The sequence below is a fragment of the Meles meles genome, chromosome 11 (genome assembly GCF_922984935.1).
Source record: "Meles meles chromosome 11, mMelMel3.1 paternal haplotype, whole genome shotgun sequence".
Lineage (NCBI taxonomy): Eukaryota > Metazoa > Chordata > Mammalia > Carnivora > Mustelidae > Meles > Meles meles.
The window spans coordinates 6,782,898-6,806,164 of record NC_060076.1 but is presented as its reverse complement, the minus strand read 5'-3'; the positions used below and the strand labels follow the sequence as shown (position 1 = coordinate 6,806,164).

General features: G+C 48.6%; 1 protein-coding gene across 4 annotated transcripts in view; it reads right to left on the bottom strand.

Annotated features, from left to right (window-relative positions):
- The window catches only part of ZER1 (zyg-11 related cell cycle regulator), a 30,551-nt gene extending 16,870 nt beyond the window's left edge, over positions 1–13,681 (bottom strand). The window contains exons 1-3 of one of the 4 annotated variants that reach the window (XM_046023670.1): positions 13,292–13,402; positions 12,945–13,029; positions 400–652 (exon numbers count right to left, since the gene is read on the bottom strand). In XM_046023670.1, coding sequence (XP_045879626.1) covers positions 400–557 — 158 coding nt within the window. In that variant the 5' untranslated portion in view covers positions 558–652; positions 12,945–13,029; positions 13,292–13,402. Of the gene's footprint in view, positions 1–399; positions 653–2,647; positions 2,668–12,944; positions 13,030–13,291 lie in introns of those variants that run through there. The other 3 variants (XM_046023669.1, XM_046023667.1, XM_046023668.1) reach the window with 3 other exon arrangements.
- Between the last annotated feature and the right edge of the window lie 9,586 nt (positions 13,682–23,267).

Genomic DNA, 23,267 nt, shown 5'->3' with positions numbered 1-23,267 from the left:
CCGATGTGGGGCTCGATCCCAAGACCCTGGGCTCATGACCTGAGCCGAAGGCAGACGCTTAACTGACTGAGCCACCAGGCGCCCCCTATACGCAGGCTTCTATACCTTCTCATAGATGTAATGCGCACTTGCAGTCACACACTCAAACATACCCCATGCTGCAGAAACCCACGTGTGTACATACGCCCATTCCTCACATGCACACCCTTCCACACACACATACCAATGTAGCTTTATGGTTACGAATACACCAGTGTTCTCCGCACCCACAGACACCCAAGTCCATGCACACACCCCCCACATGTGTGTATCCATAGCCACATTCCTGCATGGTGCACACCACGGTCCCAGAGCTCATGCTAAGACTCATGCCCATGCCCCAGCCCCCGGCCCGCTCACTCATTGACGAGCCGGTCACAGATCTCGCTGGGCAGGAAGATGTCTGGGTGGAGCCGCAGAGTCTCCTTGTCCAGCAGGTAGCCCAAAGTGCCATCCAGGTTGCGCAGGCAGAAGTCAGTGCAGAGGGCCATCAGGGACTCAGGGGTGTCGGACGCCATGCTGGGGGGCAGGCGGGTGGGCCAATCCAGGACAGGAGCCCCTAGGGGCAGCGGTGACTCCCCAGCACTCACAGGGTCATTGGCAGAACCACAGCCTGGGGAACAGGAAGAAGCTAAGTGAGCCACAACCACCAGCTACGCTATGCCCACTCTCTGAGTAGGGAAACTGAGGCCCCAAATGTCACACTCAATTGAGCAGCTTAGCAGAAACATGCCCCAGGGCTCCTGCTTCCTTTCCTGGTCCTCTCTGCTCCGCCACTAGCTGTGTGTGATTTGACCTGCGAGGAGCAGGGGCCTTGTCCAGGCATTTTTCTGCCTTCGCAGTGTCCGTGGGCAGACACGCATGTGTTGGGGACTCGATGCTTGGGTGAGGATGACGGGGCTTTCATTAACAGCTACACTGGGGCGTCCCTTACTGTGTAACCTAACCCGTAAACAGTAGTCACCGTGTGCACATTCGGTATAGGCCGGGCCTTCATAGACAAGCTGTCATTGAATCTCACTGTGTATGATGAAGAGTGATTAATCATTTCTCCCAAGGGAAGTGAAAATATACGTCCACATAAAAATCATACATTCATGGGGCGCCTGGGTGGCTCAGTGGATTAAGCCACTGCCTTCGGCTCAGGTCATGATCTCAGGGTCCTGGGATCGAGCCCCGCATCGGGCTCTCTGCTCCGCAGGGAGCCTGCTTCCTCCTCTCTCTCTGTCTGCCTCTCTGCCTACTTGTAATCTCTCTCTCTGTCAAATAAATAAATAAAATCTTTTAAAAAAAAATCATACATTCATGTTCACAGCGGTATTATTCCTAACAGTCAGGAAGTGGAAATTACTTTCCACTTCCACTTTCTGACTTTCCATCAACTGATGCCCGAATAAACAAAAATGGTCTTTCCGTACAACGGAATATTATCAGCCATAAAACGAAGAGGCATTGACACGAGCTACAGCATGGACACCTTGAACCCGTTATGCTAAGTGAGAGAAACCAGGCACAAAAGGCCATATGTGGTACGGATCCATTTACACACAGCGTGCGGCCAGAAGACGAACACCGTAGAGTCGGTAGTGGATTAGAGGCGGCCTAGGGCTGAGGGCTGTGAGGAACAGGCAGTGACTGCTAACCGGCCGAGGCTTCTTCTCGGGTGATAAAAATGTTCTAAAATCGATGATGGTGACGGTCACAGAACTCTGAACATACTAAAAACCAATGAGTTGTCTATATTAAATAGCTATACCGTATGGTCTAGGAATTGTAGCTCAGTAAAACGGTTATTAAAAAACTAAAGTCGGGGGGCGCCTGGGGGACTCAGTGGGTTAAAGCCTCTGCCTTCGGCTCAGGTCATGATCTCAGGGTCCTGGGATCGAGCCCCGCATCGGGCTCTCTGCTTCCTCCTCCTCTCTCTGCCTGCCTCTCTGCCTACTTGTGATCTCTCTCTGTCAAATAAATAAATAAAATCTTAAAAAAAAAACCAACAACAAAAAAACAACTAAAGTCGGGAGGTGGCGGCCTGGCTGGCTGTCAGAAGAGCGTGCAACACTTGATCTTGGGAGTTGTGAGTTTGAGCCCCACCTCGGGCGTAGAGCCTAAACAAACAAACAAATAAATAAAGCTGGGGCCCTTGGCTGGCTCAGTTGGTAGAGCCTGTGACTCTTATCTTGGGGTCATGAATACAGATCACTAAAAACAAAATAAGTAAACTTAAAAAAAAAAAATAAAAACCCTAAAGTCTCCTACTATTTTCATGACCTTGAGCTAGGTAGAGGTTCCTTAAATAAGACTGTTGTGTGTTTTTTTTTAAAAAGATTTATTTATTTATTTATTTGACAGACAGAGATCACAAGTAGGCAGAGAGGCAGGCAGAGAGAGAGGAGGAAGCAGGCTCCCCACTGAGCAGAGAGCCCGATGCGGGACTCGATCTCAGGACCCTGGGATCATGACCTGAGCCGAAGGCAGAGACTTTAACCCACTGAGCCACCCAGGCGCCCCTTAAATAAGGCTTTTAAGGGAAAAATGATAATCTGGTCTGCACTGAAGTGAAGAAACTTCTGTTCATATATACACAAAAATTAATCTAAGATGTGGGCACCTGGGGGGCTCAGTGGGTTAATCCTCTGCTTTCCGCTCAGGTCATGATCTCAAGGTCCTGGGATCAAGTCCTGCATCGGGCTCTCTGCTCAGCAGGGAGGCTGCTTCCCCTTCTCTCTCTGCCTACTTGTGATATCTCTCTCTTTCTGTCAAATGAATAAAAAAAAAAATCTAAGATGGGCTACAGACCTATATGTGAAGGGTAAAACAACAAGATTTCTAGAAGAAAACACAGGAGTCTATCTTGTGACTTTAGCGTAGGCAATCATTTCTTAAACAGTTCACCAAAAACCCCCCGAAACCATAAAGAGAAAAAAATTGTACTGCCTTAACATGTACATCATTCATCAAAAGATAACATTAAGAAAGAGAAAGGATAAGCCATTGACTAGAAAATATTTCCAATAATATATCCAACAAACAACTCATATTCAGAATATATAAACACCTTCTACAAATCATTCTTTTTTGAGATTCAGCAATTTTGAACTGGATGGTTCAGTCAGTTAAGCAATTGTCTTCAGCTCACGTCATGATCCTGGGTCCTGGGATTGAGCCCTCCATTGGGCTCCCGGCTCAGCAGGGAGCCTGCTTCTGCCTCTCCTTCCGCTGTTTCCCAGCTTGTGCTCTCTCTCTCTCACTCACACACAAACATATATACATACACATTTTAGCAATTTCTACACCCAGCATGGGACTCGAACTCACAACCCTGAGATCCAGAGCTATATGCACCACTGACTGAACCAGCCAGGTGCTCCCAAATTGATTTTTTAAAAAATATTTATTTATGTGCAAGCGAGCAGGGTGAGGGGCACTGGAGAAGAGAATCCCCAGAAAACTCCCCACTGAGCATAGAGCCCCACACAGGGCTTGATCTCCCAACCCCAAGATCATGACCTGAACTGAAATCAAGAATCAGACACTTAACTGATTGAACCACTCAGGCAACCCCCCCTCAAACTCATTTTTTAAAAAATTTTTATTAATTATTTTTATTAACATATAATGTATTATTTGCCCCAGGGGTACAGGTCTGTAAATCATCCGGCTTACACATTTCATAGCACTCACCACAGCACATACCTTCCCCAATGTCTATAACCCAACCACCCTCTCCATACTGCCCCCCAGAAACCCTCAGTTTGTTTTGTGAGATTAAGAGTCTCTTATGGTTTGTCTCCCTCCTGATCCCATCTTGTTTCATTTTTTCCTTCCCTACCCCCCCAACCCCCACTTTGCCTCTCAAATTCCTCATATCAGGGGCACCTGGGTGGCTCAGTGGGTTAAGCCTCTGCCTTCAGCTCAGGTCATGATCTCAGGGTCCTGGGATCGAGGCCCGCATCAGGATCCCTGCTCAGCGGGGAGCCTGCTTCCCCCTCCCCCTCTGCCTGCCTCTCTGCCTACTTGTGATCACTCTCTCTCTATCAAATAAGTAAATAAAACCTTTTTAAAAAATTCCTCATATCAGAGAGATCATACGATAATTGTCTTTCCGTGATGACTTATTTCACTCAGCATAATACCCTCTAGTTCCACCCAAGTCGTTGCAAATGGCAAGATTTCATTTCTTTTGATGGCTGCGTAGTATTCCATTGTATATATACACCACATCTTTTTTATCCATTCACCTGACTCCCAAACTGTTTTTATTATTTTTTTTAAAGATTTTATTTATTTATTTGAGAGAGAATGAGTGAGAGAGAGAGCATGAGAGAGGAGAAGGTCAGAGGGAGAAGCAGACTCCCCAAGGAGCTGGGAGCCCGATGCAGGACCTGATCCTGGAAGTCCGGGATCATGACCTGAGCTGAAGGCAGTGGCTCAACCAACTGAGCCACCCAGGCGCCCCCCCCCAACTGTTTTTAAAAGGACATGGCATCCTACTAAAAAATGGGCAAAAGACTTGAACAGGCATTTCATAAAGGATAGAGAATATATGGAAATATATGGAAAAGGGCTCAGCTTCATTAGTATCCGTGAAACCACAAAGAGATCCCATTTCCACCCACCAGAACGGCTCAACTGGAAACGATCCAGGCAACAACCAAGCTTGTGCTGTGGTGTCAATGGAACAACGGGGTGTCACCCACGCTGTGGGTGGGAGTGTCCATTGGTGCGAATTGACAGTGTAGCGGATACTGTTCGACACTATCTACTCAAGCTGAGTATGCACACGTGTTCCATGTTCAGCAACCCCACTCCTAGGGACACACCCAACAGAGATACACGGATACATGTTCCCCCAAAGACGCAGACCAGAATGTTCACAGCAGCGTTATTCAGAACAGCCAAAACCAGAAACGAACCTGAACGTCCTGGACATGAGCGTGAGTAGGAAGTTCGGTACACTCACCCCTGAACTATTAAGGGCAATGAGAACACACAAACTACTGTTAACAGCTTGGATGAACCTCCTGAGTTTAGTGAAAGGAGTCAGACAGAAAAGAGGATATAGCGTGGGGCACCTGGGTGGCTCAGTGGGTTAAGCCTCTGCCTTCGGCTCAGGTCATGATCTCAGGTCCTGGGATCAAGCCCCGCATCAGGCTCTCTGCTCAACAGGGAGCCTGCTTCCTCCTCTCTCTCTGCCTGCCTCTCTGCCTACTTATGATCTCTCTGTCAAATAAATAAATAAAATCTTTAAAAAAAAAAAAGAGCATATAGCGTATCATGGATCAAATGAATCCAATCATGTTTTATTCCATTAAGTTAAAAACAAAACAAAACAAAAACAACAAAAAAACAAACAATCTGATCTGTGATGGTAGAGATCAGGACTGAGGTTACTTTGAGGATTTGGCCAGGTGCCGAGAAGCTTCTAGTCCCGCATCTGAGTGCTGGGTATACAGGTGTGTTCACTTTGTGAATATTCGGGAGCTGTATCATGGTGTGTTTGTTTGTTTTTTTATGTATATTATAATTCAGTAAAAGTTAAGAAAATGGCCTAGACACCAAAAGGGGTCCACATTTGGAGGGGACTGGGGTTCAGTTAAGTGATGCTCTGACAGCGTGTAGGTCCTCAGCGACAAGCAGCTGAGACAGAATGAAAATGGAACCTTCACATTCAAATTGAATGACCAAATTAGAAAACAATCAACCATTTATAGAACCGAGGAAAGTCGGGAATGAATCCCAGACCATCTTCCTACCAGAGTCTGTACTGGAAAGGGGAGGGGAATAGGCAAAAGGAACCCAGGGTGTTAGAATCAGGGTAGCGATTCCCTTTGCAGTGACATAGCGATGAGAAAGCGGCAGCGGGGCCTCGGGGACAGGTGTGTTCACCTGTAGACATTTATCACACTGTCCCCTCATGCTTTCCAGGCCTTTCCCTAGCTACGTTATACTTCAATACCTTCTTTTCTTTTTCTTTCTTTCTGTTGTCAGATACATCTATGTTTCAACCCAGTTCTACAATTCACTGTAAATTACTTAACCTCTCTGGGCCTGTTTCCTCATCTGGAAACTGGGGATGATAATTCCCACCTCATGGGGCTGCCGGAGTAAATGAGATGTCGGGAAATTCATCTCAGGCTTGATGAGACTGAGTACGCAAGAAATGCTGGTTTTGATCCCATCTTGCAGATGAGAAAACTCAAGCCCAGAGAGGCTCCTCTGTCCAAAGCGGGATTTGAACCTGGTCTCTCGGACTCCATCATATCACCCCTTGGAGAGCTTTGAAGGAGTTTGGGGCCCAGCACTGCCCCCGGCTTCCTGGAGCCTCCACATCCATATCTGAGCCTTCAGGGCCGTTCTGGAAATCCGATGGGCGGCCCCAGAGCCCCGTGCCTTCTGGAATCACAAGGACAAAGTTCCGGCACCACTACTCACTGGCGCCAGTGCTCTGGGAGGTCTGAAGTCAGGCCCACCCAGCTTCTAGGCCCAGCCCTGCTGCTTCGGGGCAGGTGAACCTGGGCAAGTGTCTTCATCTCTCTGTGCCTCGGTTTCTTCTCTGCAACAGGGAGCACTGTGTGAGGATGACATGGAGTATGTGAAGAGCTTAGCCTGACACCTGGTCAGTGGTAACTGCCCCAGAAACAGCAGCTCCTGTTACAATCACGATTACCACCATTGCCCCATCATCACCTTCTCTGCCTCACCTGCCCTGGTCCCCAACAGAGCACCGTCTGCTCCTGGCCAGTTGCAGGCCTATGCTCCCCAGGCCCGTGGTGCCCGCTGTCCCACTGGCTGTGGACCATCCTTGATGGAAGACACGATACAGGCTGCCTGGGCACTGGGCACGGCCTTGCTTTACCTTCATTCACTTCCAGATCTTCCCCGGGCAACAGGAGCCCAGGGAGTGCCACTGGCAGGGAGGCGCACCCCGCTGGCAACCGAGTCCCCTCTCTTCAAGCGGTCACTCAAGGCCTCCTGAACCGCAGCCAGCCTTCTGGCCCACTTAGTGCCCACTGGCCCCTACAGCAGCCGGCCTGGCCTCCTTCGTGGTACTGGCAACAGGCCCTAAGCACAGGGTCACCTTCAGACCTTTGCTTAATCTGTTTTCTCTCAACCGGGAGCATCCCAATTCAACGAATTATCCCACTTTCTATTCTAAACGCTACTCCCGCCGCCCCCAAAACACATCTGCGTCCCTCCTCCAGGAGGCATCCCTGCCCACACACGCGCCAGCCCACACCACCTCTGAAAACCCCTTCACTAGGGGCTCCCCGTACATCTCCGGCCTTAGTATCAACATCGTTTCCTCTGGAAGCCTTCCCTGACCCACCAGGGTGCTCCCCACCGTGTGCGCCCATGGCCCCACTGTGACAACTAACACTTTGAACTAATGCTGGTTTAGTGATCAGGCTTCCTTGCCAGATGGCCGGTTCCATGAAGGCAGGAACCGGGCTGTCTTGTGGGGCATCGCCCTGCGCTGAGGCCCGGTCACCTTCAACCACTCAGCAGCTGTCTATCGAGCACTGCGGGTTCAGTGGTGAGTGAAACCGACAAGGTCCTTATCCTTATGGAGCAAACTGACTCCGAGGGAGACAGACATCCACCTAAGCAGCACACAAACCCCACGCCACGTCACTGGGACCAGGGTTCTGAAGGAGGAGGAGGTACCTTGGGGCTCTGGGTGCCTCTGCCAGGGGACCTGCCCTGGACTGGGGAGTCATGGGCAAGCTTCCTTGGAAGTGACATTTCAGCTGCAACTTGAAAGATGAGTCATAGTTAACTCTGGCGGTGGGGAGAGAAGGGAAAGGCATCCCAGGGGGGAGGAACAGATGTGCAGAGACTGAAAGTCCAGAGGGTATGGGATGCCGGTGTCACAGGCCCAATTCCTCGAAAGTTTGCTGGACAAAGGGAGTGATGAACCCCTGTGCGGGCCTGCTACATTGTAGGGTTTTCACACATGACCGGTGGAAGGGACGAGAGGGGCTTACAGGTTAAGGTAGATGTGGCAGGCGCCCGGGGGCACCCTTATACCCTTGTACCCGCCCTGTCCACTGTGACAGGACAGAAGGAGGCCCCAGTGGCCACAGATGAACCCTCACGACTCTGAACAAGAGAGCAGAGCCATGGTTTCTGCCTTTTCTGCACGACTGAGTCCAGTTACCCAGCCACCCACCAAGCCCTGACCCTGCTCCCCAGGGGGAAGAAATACCACCCTTTCGGCCACTAAGGTCGCCCAAAGACAAGGGCTGGGAGTACCATCTGCTAACCATCCTTGGACAGTGGGACCCTGCTTCTTGGGCCTGGGGTGAGCTGGAGGAGGAAGGGGCCGTTCTCATCTTGGCACAGAGGTGAAGAGGCCTGGGGCACCCTGCCTCTGGCACCCCCATGCAGTTGCCATGCCTACCCTCCCCACGCCCGCCCCCGAGGGCTCCTCACTCCTACAGCAAGCACCGGCCATCTGGGATTCTGGCAACTGGGGACAGAGGGAACTCTGATTCTGAGGGCACACTGCACGGTAAGAACTCTGTGTCTTCCTCCCTCCCTTCTCTAGCAGGTTCTTTACACTGGATCCATCTTGAGCTCTGACTTGGGGGCGGGGCAGGGGGGGAGGGCGGCGGGGAGCAGAGGGGAGAAGGCAGAAAATAGAAGCAGTGACCACAGCCTCCACTCCAGACCTGGGGAGCACTGAGCCCCTCATGCTTTAGTGCATACAGTTCCTTATTTAACCAACAAACCACACTCCCCAGGATCTGGTACTTGAAGCTAACTGACATTTGTATAACAATTGCTGATCACCCTTCCCACAGCCCTGTAAGCTCGGGGAGGATGGGAACCCAGCCTGTTTGCGGGCTCTGGGATCCTCTGTGCCAGCCCGTGCCTGGCACGCATCAGAATAAAGGTTTGCCTTTGCCCTGACCTCACTATAGCAGCTGAGGTATTGACTACTGACTGTTACCCCATTTGCTGATGATGATACTGAGGGCTGCCTGAAATCACACAACGGATGACAGGGGACACGATCCTAAACCAAACCCGTGCATCTCACTGCACCATTGGGTCTTCGGTCCATGCAGTACAAGGGCTGGGGGATGGGGGTGGCGGACAGAGGACTATGGTCCAGAGGGAGCAAGGGACCCCCATGGGCGACCTGACACCCTGCCAACAGAGAGGCTGGGGGGAGCCAGAAGCTTCAGCCTTGGAACAGCGCCCACCCCGCGAGATATTAACCCAAGAGCTGGTGGAGGGGGGAACCCAAACAAATACCCTATTTACAGAAGCTGGAAGCTTTCCAGGAAGGAGCAGATCCCAGGCCAGATATTGGAGGGTCGGAAGCTGCTGTGAGGGGAGTCAGGGAAGTGCCAGGGTCTCCCAGGGGCCAGGGTGCAGGCCAGGGGTAGAAAGCATCCTAAAGTGTCGCCCGCCTGGTCCCCGGCCTATGGGGCCCAATCCGCAGAGTGGTGACATTAAGAAGGTGCAGAAATGTAAGGAGGGAGGGACGCACCTCCCTGCTCCCTGGTGCCACCTGGAGGCAGACGGGCGTTACAGAATACCTGGGTTCCCAGCTTGCAACCAAACGAAACGATCACACCCAGACTGAGCACCATATTCTGAGAACTCTAAGTACTTGATACCCACTAGGCCATTTAATTCCCTCAGCAACCACATGGAGCAGGAGTTACCAGAATCTACAACAGGCAAAGAGGCAGCTGAGGAGTGGCAAAGTCATCTGCCATGGACTATGTACGGGTTCAAGGGTCTATCCGTACCTAAGGACACACAAACAGGTACGCCTTAGTTCCAGACCCAAAGCGCCGAGCTTTCCATGCATGTTCTCACCAGAGGCACAAATAACCTAGGAGGGACACGTTATTTTGTTTTCCAAATGAACAAACTATGGTTCAAAGATGTGTGAGGACCTGCCCGAGGTCCCCCAGCAAGTGCCTGGCTCTCTTCCCCACGACGCTATGGGACAGGAATTCTTTTCCTCCAACTCAGATCTTATTTCTGCCCAGGAGGCTCCACTGACTCCTTAAAACTCTACGTGTCCTCAGGCACCGAGCACCGATGACCTCTTACCGCTGGTAACTGTGCTACAAGCATGGGTCATTCTGGCCACACGACTCAAAGCTTCTCGGCGGTCCGGGACCTTGTATGATCCATGAAGACTCCAAGACACAGTGAGCCTATGGCTGGTTGGTGGCAGATGAAGGAGCCTCAGCTGCACGAGATCCCCAAGCGATATTTGCCAGCCTCCGTATTCATCAGGGTCCTTATCAGTCAACGTGTGGCGAACAGCACCTACCTTGTGGGGTTGCTGGGGAGATGCCATGAAATAATGGCAAGAAGGTGGTGAGCAGTCATTATGGAATGATCTCCCAGGAATCATGCCTGGGGAGAGCCTTCTGTTCATCTGGCAGTTTCCGCCTGCCAACCAACAGTTTTAGTGATTGAGTCAGATAAAGAATGACAGTCCCCAAACCGATGACCCAGCAGGGGGCCCTGAGGTGGCATTTCAGGAGTCAAGAACAGCTGAGACATGCTGACGAAACAAGAACCGTTCTTTGCCTTTGTAGAGAGCTTCAAAGCACACCCAGTGCTTTCACCACCGGGGTCTCGTTTCATCCTTCCAACAGCCTTCAGCATTAGAATACAGATAGGAAAACTGAGGACCACATAGGCGATGGAACCTGCCCAAGTTCAGAGTGAGCCAGATGCAGAGCTGGGGCTTGAACCCAAATCCCCAGGTGGCTGATCCTAGGTTCTAACCACGAGAGCTGCTCGAGTAGGCTGGCTCTCGGCATCCAAGTGCTCTGACTTTTCATTTTTAAATCATCTGGCCCAGTCACCCTGTTCAGCTTATGACCCAGGCCTGATGATATAGTCCAGGCTTGGGGGGTGAGGAGGGAGATCAACCATTGTTCCGCTCCCTTTAAGGCAGGCTGCAAAGTCTCAGCCTCTGCTGGGTACTTCTTGGATTAACATCCCCCATCAGCCGATCAGCCACACACACCCCAACTGCATGTCTGAGGCCAACACAGACTGCCCTTCCCCAACCTGTCCTCATGTCACATTTATGTCAACCCCATCATTTTGTCAATTTTACGTGGCAGAATGGGGATTTGCTTTGCTCTTTTTAAAAAGCCATCATCTTCGGGCGCCTGGGTGGCTCAGTGGGTTAAGCCTCTGCCTTCAGCTCAGGTCACGACCCCAGGGTCCTGGGATCAAGCTCCACATCGGGCTCTCTGCTCCGCAGGGAGCCTGCTTCCCCCACCCCCTCGCCTGCCTCTCTGCCTACTTGTGATCTCTCTCTCTGTCCAATAAATAAATAAAATATTAAAAAATAAAATAAAATAAAAAATAAAAAGCCATCATCTTCCAGTGGCGCCGAGACCAAGCTACCATCCTCCCCGTAGGATATGCAAGCATTGCTGCCGCTGAGGGGTGACAGTAAGTGTCCACTGTGTCTCCCCCCACCCCCACTGTTCTCCAAAATTCTACCAGCTCAGGGAGGAAGCCAGAGCTGGTGGCACCACCAGCTGGTGCTAAAAAGAAAGGCTCTGAGGTAGATACATGTAAACAGTTCCTCCTCATGGCCACTGCCATCATCACAACTGATAGATACCGAGCGCTTATTCCACGCTACCCAGTGCACTAAGCACTTCAGAGTGATGTCTCTCATTAAGCCCAACAGCCCAATTTTACAGATGAGGACACGGAGGTGGTCCCTTGCCCAAGTTCTCACAACCAGGGAGCAGCTGCAAGACCTGATTTACTTATAGTGCTCTATGGCCATCCTTTTTGTCTCAATTCCACCAGCGGTCATCACAAAGATGGAAGAAGATCACTTATAACACCAGGCCAGAGCATAATGGCTATTGGTCATCTGAAACAACTCTCTATTTTCTCTGCCTACCATGTTTGTCCAGATCTGAAATACCCTGGGACCTTTAGATACCCTGGGACCCTGCATCACAGGGACAGCCCCTGACATTCTCCCCACCATTATCCGGTTTCCACTCTTCCCCTCCTCCAGTCTTACTGTTTCCTTGTTGTTTCTTAAAACCATCAAGTATATTACCTCATGACCTTTGCACTTGCTGTAGAATGCTCTGCCCCTAGACGGATGCATGGCTTGTTCCCTCCCTCCCTTCAGGACTTTGCTCAGATACCACCTTATTAGAGACCTCTGATCAACGTCTCCACAAAGGTGACCCCACTCTCTGGCCCTTGCCATGGCCCTTCCTGCTTTATTTTTCTCCATGACACCCTACATATGTTTCTTATTTTCTGAATGAAGCAATGAACAGTAACAGAGACCCCCTCACCACTGCAACCACCCCCTGCTCTAAGCATAGCCTCTTGTTACTCTTTTTAAAGCTGCCTTCAAAGCTCATTCTAACCATTTTGAACCCTGAAGAACAACATTCTGCAGGAATGATGAAAGGGGGTGTTTTTCCCTGTGGAGGCACTAGGCCTTCCTCCCTCCCTTAAAAACCAAGCGCGCTGACAGGCACAGGCAAAGACTGGAAATCTTGGACTCCCTGGTCCAAAGAGCTGCCAAGTCAATTTCCACACACAGAACTATAGTAGCCAGCAGTCAGTTTCACTTTTAACTCACCTATCAGGCTCCCCTTGGCCTTCAGGTTTGCAACCCCAACCCATCCCTTTCCCATCCTGTTGGATTTCCTGCACCTTGTCATCCCTTTTGGGAGCCGTTCCAGAATCCATGCCGTCCCTGAGCTTTCAAGCATTGCCTTGGAGGAACTAAAGCTCGTCCAACAGGTAGGAGGGGCAGAGGCCGGCCCTTTTAGCCCTATATCGATCCCCCATTTTGTAGGGGCATCCGACAGGACGTCATTTTCTTTCTGGAGGAAGGGAGCTCAGTTTTAAAGGCACGTTTCTCAAACCTGGCAGCAGGCGCAGAGAAGGGAGCCCTCCATCACTGGCCGAAATGGACCTGTACAGGAGGTTGCAGCGGCGATGCCCAGGCGCCTGAGGCAGAAGGGAAAGGGGGGAGGACGCGGATAATACCCTGGGCACCGGGAGCCGACAGGACGCTTGCTTCCTCTGCGAGGAAAGCCGGGGATGTGACCCGGAGGAATCGGGGGCCAGAGCGCCAGGGAGGCAGGGAATCTCGCCAGGCTAGGGCCGGGGTCTCCGGGAGACGGGGGTCGGCGGGGCGGAGCTTGGGATCCCGGGGACTGGAGCCCCGCGCAGGAGGGGGTCGCGGCGGGGGAGACCCCGCGGCCGTTACCTTGCCCTTAGGGCTGCGGGCGGGGCTGAGGGCCGCCGGGTGCTGGCTCCGGGGCCCGGCCCCTTCCCCGATCCGGCTCCTGAGGCTCGGAGCCTGCAGCCGCCGCCGCCTCCGCTGTCAACAAACCCCGGGCGCGTCACTTCCGGGGCCGCCCCTTAGCAACAGCGAACGGGTTCCCCCGACGGGTCCCGCGGCGAACGAGGGCGGCGGCGGCCGAAGGTTCCGGGGCGCGCGGCGGCTCCTCTCCCGGCGGGGCCTGGTGTGCGGGCGGCGGAGTGCGGACGGGCCCCACCGGGCCTCGAGCACGCTGCTCCGGGTGCTCCCTGGCTGCCGCGAGACCCACCGTGTGACCCCGGCTTTGGGGCCCGCTCTGGCCCGCGGGCCGGCAGAGCCCGGGCGGTGGTGACGGACGGGACGGACTCCACCTCCCGCGTCACACCGACGTCTCTCTGCACGCCCCCCCCCCCCCCCGCCCCAAGCCCACTGAGCGTCCCCCGCCGGTCTCCGCAGGTCGCGCTCTCCCACGCGGCCAGACGCGCGCCGGCTTTGCCACTTAACGGGCCACCACGTGGGGGAGTGGGAGTCGGCCTGGGCCCCTGCCTTGCCCTCCGCTCCGGTTTCTGTCGCCCAGTCCCGACGATCGCGCACCCGGTGTCCCCCCCCCGCCCCCCCGTAGTGCGCGGCTCCGTCCACCGGCATCTCCTCCCCGCATCCCCGCGGCGGCCTCCTCACGCGCCCTCCCCTCCCGCTGTTCACCGTCCCGGAGAGGTTTTTTCCTGAACTTGGAGCAGATCGCGCACTCCCCTGCTTACAGCCCTTAACAGAGACGACTGGGATCACCTCTCCAGCCTCTTGTCGTCCTCCTCTCTCTTGGCCTCCCTTCCATTCTCCAATCCACACAGCTTAAAGCATCTTTGGTTCTTGGAATGATCCCCTCCTCTCCTGTAGGCTCAAATAATTTCTTCCCAACTGAACGCTCTTCTTGCTATATCCATACCCAACACACTTCTTGCTGTATCTGTATGCAACACGCATATAGATATATATAGATACATATATTGCATATATATTATATGTATTTATAGTCCTTTATAACCTTTAGTCCTTTATTATACATGTATATGTATATAATATGCATGTGTAGCTAAGAGCTAAAACTTTGAAACTTTGAGGACAAAATATAGGAGTAAATCTTGGTGCCTGGGTTGGCAATGTTTTCTTATATGACAGCAGAAGTATCAGTGACAAAAGAAAATATAAACAAATTGGATTTCATCAAAATTAAAAACTTTTGGGGCACCTGGGTGGCTCAGTCATTAAGCATCCGCTTTCCTCTCAGGTCATGATCCCAGGGTCCAGGGATTGAGCCCTGCATCAGGCTCCCCGCTGGCTGGAAGCCTCCTTATCCCTCTCCCACTCCCCCTACTTGTGTTCCTTCTCTCGCTGTTTCTCTGTCAAATAAATAAAATCTTTAAAAAAAAAATATTTTACTTATGGGGTACTTGGGTGGCTCAGTGGGTTAAAGCCTCTGCCTTCGGCTCGGGTTGTGATCCCAGGGTCCTGGGATGGAGCCCCACATCAGGCTCTCTGCTCAGCGGGGAGCCTGCTTCCCTTCCTCTCTCTCTGCCTGCCTCTCTGCCTACTTGTGATCTCTGTCTGTCAAATAAATAAATAAAATCTTTAAAAAAATAGTTTGTTTATTTGACAGAGATCACAAGTAGGCAGAGAGGCAGGCAGAGGGGGTGGGGGGAAGTAGGCTCCCTGCTGAGCAGAGAGCCCAATGCGGGGCTGGATCCCAGGACCCTGAGATCATGACCTGAGCCGAAGGCAGAGGCTTAAACCACTGAGCCACCCAGGTGCCCTTTAAAATCTTTCTTTAAAAAAAGTACATCAAGAAGGTGACAAGATAACCCACAGAATGGGAGAAGATATTTGCAAGTCATATATCTGATAAAGAACTAGTAATACAAAATATGTAAAGAATTTGCAACAAAATAACAAAAGGGCAAATAACCCAATTTACAATAGGCAAAGAGCTGAATAGACATTTCTCCAAAAATGTTGCACAAATAAACGTCAATCAGAGAAAGACAAGTAACATTTGGTTTCACTCATATGTGGAATATAAGAAATAGTGCAGAGGATCATAGGGGAAGGGAGGGAAAACTGAGTGGGAAGAAACCAGAGAGGGAGACAAATCACGAGAGATTCTTTACTATAGGAAACAAACTGAGGGTTGTTGGAAGGGAGGTGGGTGGGGGATGGGGTAACTGGGCGACAGGCATTAGAGAGGACACATGACATGATGAGCACTGGGTGTTTTATGCAAATGATGAATTACTGAACTCTATGATGTTCAGTAATTCTGAACTGATGATGTATTCTATATTGGCTAATTGAATTTAAATTTAAAATGTTATACAAAGGACCAACAAGCATGAAAAGATGCTCAACATTATTAGCCATCATGGAAAAGCAAATCAAAACCACCATGAGGGGGTGCCTGGGTGGCTCAGTTGGTTAAGCATCGTACTCTTAGTTTTGGCTCAGGTCACGATCTCAGGATCCTGCAGTCAAGCTGTGTGTGCTGGGCTCTGTGTTAACCTAAGAGTTGCCTTAGGGCTCTTCCCCCTCCCCTATGCTCCTCCCCTGACCTCTCTCTCTAAAGTAAGTTAAAAACAACAACAACAATAAGATACAACTTTCTATTCTTAGGATGGATCTGATCAAAGAGACAGACAACGACACATATTTCTGAAGATGTAGGGAGATGTGAACCCTCATATATTGCTGGTGGAAATTTCAAAAGGAGCAGTTGCCTTGGAAAATAGTTTGGCAGTTCCTCAAAAAGTTAGAGTTACCATATGACCCAGCAATTAAACTCCTAGGTATATACCCCTGGGCAATGTTCACAGCAGCATTATTCATAACTATTATGAATTATTTCCTCAAGAAGAGGAAGCAACCCACATGTTTATCAACTGGCAGATGGGGATGAGATGGCATGATATGTTCATACAATGGAATATTATTTGGCAATAAAAAGGGAAGAAGTACCGACATCTGCACCATGGATGGACGTTGAAAATGTGCTAAATAAAAGAAACCAGTCCCAAAAGGCCATACATTGTATGAGCCTATTCATATGTTCAGAATAGGCAGATCTACAGAGACAAAAAGTATATTAGTGGTTGCCTAGATCTGAGGAGAGGGAAAATGGAAATGACTGCCAGTGGGTACAGAGCTTCTTTTGGGGTTGGCAAAAATGGTCTAAAGTTAGATAGGGGGGTGTCTGGGTGGGTCAGTCTGCTCCACAGGAGGCCTGCTTCTCCCTCTCCCACTCCCCCTGCTTGTGTCCCCTCTCTCACTGTGTCTCTATCTGTCAAATAAATAAATAAAATCTTAAAAAAAAAAAAAAAAGTAAAGGGGCGCCTGGGTGGCTCAGTGGGTTAAAGCCTCTGCCTTTGGCTCAGGTCATGATCCCAGCGTCCTGGGATCGAGCCCCGCATCGGGCTCTCTGCTCAGCAGGGAGCCTGCTTCCTCCTCTCTCTCTCTGCCTGCTTATAATTTCTGTCTTTCAAATAAATAAATAAAATCTTAAAAAAAAAAAGTAAAGTGAGAGAGGGATGATGGTTGCATGGTTGGTGGATGATAGTTCTATATGTATGACTCTGTGAATATTCTGAAAATCACTTGTAGAGGTCAAGGACAGGCAGTCCTGAGATGGTCCACATTGGCATAAGGGTTATTTATGCAATCAAAGCCTAGCAGATGGGGTGCCTGGGTGTCTCAGTCGTTGAGCGGCTGCCTTTGGCTTGGGTCATGGTCCCAGAGTCCTGGGATAGAGCCCCACATCAGGCTCCCTGCTCGCGAGAAGCCCGTTTCTCCCTCTCCCACTCCCCCTGCTTGTGTTCCCTTTGTCGTCGTCGTGTCTCTCTCTCAAATAAATCAATAAAATCTTAAAAAAAAAAAAAAAGCCTAGCAGATGCAGGAAAAGCTCTTTACTCCCCCTGCCTGACTTGGCCCCCCAATCCCCTGCCAGAACTGCCTAAAAAAAATTGATAGAGAACCTGCTCCAGAAAGAGAGCTATCACCATAGATAACTACATTATACCATGAGTATGCAGCAGAAGTTTCCGTGCAAAAGAAAAAAAAAAAACAAAAAAATTTTGGCGGACAGTGGTGACAGTCCTTGGCCCCTGCATTTCCCTCAGCTCTGGTATCTGTCGCTCAGTCCTGATGACCTTGCAGACCAGTCTCTCCCCGCCAACCCCCAGTAATGGCCCCCATTACAGTCAGGTGCCCCTGAATTGTTCACTTTAAACATACACTCTGAATGTGTAGTATATGAATTACATCCCAATAAAGTTGTGAAAATGGACTTATTTTTTTAAAGATTTTATTTATTTATTTGACAGAGATTGCAAGTAGGCAGAGAGGCAGGCAGAGAGAGAGAGAGGAGAAGCAGGCTCCCTGCTGAGCAGAGAGACAAATGTGGGGCTCGATCCCAGGATCCTGGGATCGTGATCTGAGCTGAAGTTTGAAGCTTTAACCCCCTGAGCCACCCAGGCACCCCCTGTTAGGAATTTTTAACAGAATAAAAACTTAACAAAATAAATTGAATTCTCAGTAGAATATCCTGCCACACAGTCTGTAGTAATTTGTTACGGAAGTCCGAGGAAATGAAAACAGTAGCCTATATAGAAAGTTCTAGAGAATCTACAAAAAAGCTTCTCAAACTAGTGACTGAGCTTAGCAAGATTTCAGGAAACAAGATCAATAAAAGCAATCAAAAGTAAGTAATAAATAATAATTTATTATGAATTAATTTTATTACAGGCACCTGGCTGACTCAGTCAGTAGTGCGTGTGACTCTGGGGTTTGTGAGTTCAAGCCGTACGTTGGGTGCAGAGGTGACTTAAATAAAACTTTAAAGACATTAATTAGTTTTGTTATTATAAATAATAATAAAAGAAAATTTAGAACAATGGTAATGGTATCTCTGTATTCCAGTGATAAATAGTTGGAAATGGAATTTTAAAATACCATTTATGATATCATCAAAAATATGAGATAGTTGGGGATAAATATGACTAATTATGCATAAGACCTCTCCACTGGAAACTACAAAGCACTGCTGAGAGAAGTTAGAGACCTAAATAAACAGAGAGGGATTTTAAGCTCATGGAGCAGTGATCCAGTAGTGTTCAGGTATCAGTTATTTGAAAATTAATCTAGGGGCGCCTGGGTGGCTCAGTGGTTTAAGTCGCTGCCTTCAGCTCAGGTCATGATCTCAGGGTCCTGGGATCAAGTCCCGCATCGGGCTCTCTGCTCGGCAGGGAGCCTGCTTCCCTCTCACTCTCTCTGCCTGCCTCTCTGCCTACTTGTGATCTCTCTCTGTCAAATAAATAAATAAAAAATCTTTAAAAAAAAAAAAAGAAAATTAATCTATAGATTCAGGGCAGTCCCAATAAGAACCCCAGCAACATTTTTTTTTCCCCCAGAAATTCACAAGCTGATTTTAAAGTTCGTATGAAATGCAAAGGTTGGAACAACTTTGAAAAGGAAGAACAGGGGCGCCTGGGTGGCTCAGTGGGTTGAGGGTCTGCCTTTGGCTCAGGTCATGATCCCAGGGTCCTGGAATTGAGCCCCGCATCGGGCTCCCTGCTCAGTGGGGAGCCTCCTTCTCCCTCTCCCTCTGTTGCTCCCCATGCTTATGCTCTCTCTTTCTCTGTCAAATAAATAAAGAAAATCTTAAAAAAAAAAAAAAGACGAATACTATATGCTTCCACTTACATGTATCTAGAGTGGTCAAATTCATAGAGAGAGTAGAATGGGGTCACCAAGTGCGGGGGCTGGGGAAGAAGGAGAGAATGAGTTGTTTAGCGAGCACGGAGTTTCAGTTTTACACGATGAAAAGAGTTCCTGAGTTGGCTGGCACAACTTTGTGGATGTATTTAGCACTGCTGAACTGTACATTTAGAAATGGTTAAGAAGGTCAATTCTATGCTATGTTTATTTTACCACAATTAAAAATAAAGATTAAATAGACTTCTATCTAGGAAATCTAAAAAGTTCTCAAAACTCTATTTCAGGGGATGCCTGGGTGGCTCAGTAGGTTAAGCATCTGTCTTTGGCTCAGGTCATGATCCCAGGGTCTTGGGATGGAGCCCCACATCGGGCTCTCTGCTCCGAGGCGAGACTGCTTCTCCCTTTCCCCTTGCCTCTCCTCCTGCTTGTGCTCTCTCTTGCTTTCTCTGTCAAATCAATAAAATATTAAAAAGAAAAAAAAGTAAAATAGGGACGCCTGGGTGGCCCAATGGGTTAAGCCTCTGCCTCCAGCTCAGGTCATGATCTCAGGGTCCTGGGATCCAGCCCCGCATCGGGCTCTCTGCTCAGCAGGGAGTCTGCTTCCCCCACCCCCCGCCTCGGCCTGTCTTTCTGCCTGCTTGTGATCTGTCTCGCTCTCTCTCTCTGTCAAATAATAAATAAATAAATAAATAAATAAAATCTTAAAAAATAAATAAAAGTAAAATAAAAAGACCAACCATACTAAGTGTTGGGGAGGATGTGGTGTAACAGAGACTCTGACACGCTGCTGGTATGGGTGAAAAATGGTAGAGCCATGTTAGAAAATGGTTTGGCAGTTTCTTAAAATTTAAAATTCATCCAGCCCTTCCAGTCCAAGAAAAAAGAAAGCATATGTCCATGTAAAGACTTGTGCATGAATATTCACAGCAGCTTTGATTTGTAATCGCAACAAATGGAAACAACACAAATGTTCATCCACAGGTGAACGGATCCACAACGGTGTATTCATCACTGTATTCACGTAATGGAATTTACACAGCAGTAAAAAGGAATGAAGGGGGGCACCGGCTGTCTCCGTCCATAGAACACGCAGCTCCCGATCTCGGGGCTGTGAGTTCAAGCCCTATGCTGGGTGTAGAGATTATTTAAAAGTAAAATCTTGGGGTGCTTGGGAGGCTCAGTTGTCAGGCATCTGCCTTCGGCTCAGGTCATGATCCCAGGGTCTTGGGATCAAGCCCAGCCTCAGGTTCCCTGCTCGTCGGAGAGCCTGCTTCTCCCCTTGCTTGTGTTCCCCCTCTTGCTGTGTCTATCTCTGTCAAATAAATAAATAAGGCCTTTAAGATAAAATAAAAATAAAATCCTTTGAAAGTAAGCAAATAATTAAATAAAATTATTAAAAGTAGTGAAATGCTGATACATGCTACAGTATGCAAAATCTCAAAATAATTATGCTGAGTGATGGAAGCCAGATAAAAAGGAGCACACAGCGTATATTCCCTTTTATATACAATTCTAGAAAATGCAAACGAATCTATAGTGACAGGAAAGCAGATGAATGGTTGCCTGGATGGGGCGGGTGAGGGTGTACAAAAAGAGGAAAAAAGGCAGAAGATAGGAAAGGCGGGAAGAATCTTTTGAGGGCAAAGGATATTCTTATTATTTTAATTGTGGTAACAGTTTCACAGTCATATATATATATGTGTGTGTGTGTGTGTGTGTCTAAACTTATGTAAGTGGACACTTTAAACATGGGCAGCTTATGGAACATCAAATATATTTTGCAGCTGGTAAAACTATAAAAATGAAACCAGTGGGGGAACTGGGTTGGGTGAGGAGTACAAAGGATCTCTCTGTACTATCTTTGGAGCTTCCTGCGAACCTATAGTATTTCAATACAGAAAGTTAAAGGCAGATTTTAAAAATAGTATTAGTACTCGTTAAATTGCTCTGGGAAAAAAAGCTATATATTTTTCTTAAGATTTTATTTACTTAACTGAGAGAGAGAGAGAGAGAGACAGAGAGAGAGACAGAGAGAGAGAGAGATCACAAGTAGGCAGAGCAGCAGGCAGAGAAAGAGGGGGAAGGCTTCCACCAAGCAGAAAGCCTGATGTGGGACTCGATCCCAGGACTCTGGGAACATGACCAGAGCCAAAGGCAGACGCTTAACCAGCTGAACCGCACAGGTGCCCTGGTCTAACTCAATTTTTTTTTTAAAGATTTTATTTATTTAGGGGCGTCTGGGTGGCTCAGTGGGTTAAAGCCTTTGCCTTCGGCTCAAGTCTGATCCCAGGGACCTGGGATCGAGCCCCGAGTTGTGCTCTCTGCTTAGCTGGAAGCCTGTTTCTCCCTCTCTCTCTCTCTGCTGGCCCTCTGCCTACTTGTGAGCTCTGTCTGCCAAATAAATAAATAAAATCTTAAAAAAAAAAAAGATTTACATTGGGGAGGGGAGGCGAACCATAAGAGACTATGGACTCTGAAAAACAACCTGAGGGTTTTGAAGGGTCAGGGGTGGGAGGTTGGGGCAACCTGAGGGTTTTGAAGGGTCAAGGGTGGGAGGTTGGGGGAACAGGTGGTGGGTAATGGGGAGGGCACGTTTTGCATGGAGCACTGGGTGTTGTGCAAAAAGAATGAATACTGTTACGCTGAAAAAATAAATAAAATGGAAAAAAAAATTAAAAAAAAAGACAAAGTAGAAAAAAAAAAAAAAAAAGATTTTATTCAGGACCTGAGCCGGAGGCAGAGGCTTGAACCCACTGAGCCACCCAGGTGCCCCTTGGTCTAACTCACTTTAAAGCTGGTTCCAGAGAGGTCTATTCTTCCACAGCCTAGTGATGGTGGGTACAATAAATATTGATTACTTTCACCCACTCAAGAGGCAGAAGATTGTTGTTCAATTCATACTCATCTCAGTGTAAGACCAACTTAATGTCATTTCAGGCTTTGGTGAAACATTGTTATTTTTCTTTTTTTTTTTAAGATTTTTTATTTATTTATTTGACAGAGAGAGATCACAAGTAGACAGAGAGGCAGGCAGAGAGAGAGAGAGGGAAGCAGGCTCGCTGCTGAGTCAGTGAGCCCGATGCGGGACTTGATCCCAGAACCCTGAGATCATGACCCGAGCCGAAGGCAGCGGCTTAACCCACTGAGCCACCCAGGCGCCCTGAAACATTGTTATTTCTTCATTGAAGTGCCTGGTTACTAAGCTTTGCTGTCTTACCACCTTCAGAAGGTTCTTTACATGTCTCCTCAGAGCAGCGTTCTGGAGCCCACTATTTAAAATTCCAATAGGGGCGCCTGGGTGGCTCAGTGGGTTAAAGCCTCTGCCTTCGGCTCAGGTCATGATCCCAGGGTCCTGGGATTGAGCCCCACATTGGGCTCTCTGCTCAGCAGGGAGCCTGCTTCCTCCTCTCTCTCTGCCTGCCTCTCTGCCTACTTGTGATCTCTGTCCAATAAATAAATAAAATCTTAAAAAAATAATAAAATAAAATTCCAATAGACTGGGATGCCTGGGTGGCTCAGCTGGTTGAGCGACTGCCTTTGGCTCAGGTCATGATCCCAGGGTCCTGGGATTGAGTCCTGCATCAGGCTCCATTCACCCTCTGCCTGCCACTTCCCTTGATTGTACTCTCTCTCTCTCTGTCAAATAAATAAATAAAATGTTTAAAAAGCAAACTCCGTATATGTCAGGAAGAGTCACATTTTTATCACAAAGGGTGCAAAGGTTTTCCCCTATTGATGTTTATCTTTTAGTTTGCCATATAGAGATTTTAAATTTTATGTGGTTATTTATGTCTTATCTTTCATGGCTTCTGGGTCTTCTGTCTTCATTCCCTAAGATTATGAACATTTTTCTATATATTTCTTCTAATCCCATAGATTTTCCCCCTTGCAGAGCTGTTAATTCATCTAGAATTTATTTTTCTGTCAGATGTGAGATAGAAATAGGACTTTATTTTTTTTTTTTTACATGATAGCCAACTGTCGGTAATTCTCTTCACATACCATTTGTGTTTTCCCCTGTCTTCCTAACGAACATTTTAAAGGGCTGACTGATACTCTTTTTATCTGGAAACATATTTTTACTGTTTGCAATTATGACACTTATTTATTTCTTGTATTTCATACAAGAACTTAATCTTCGTATTCTACAGAAACATCTCGCTCT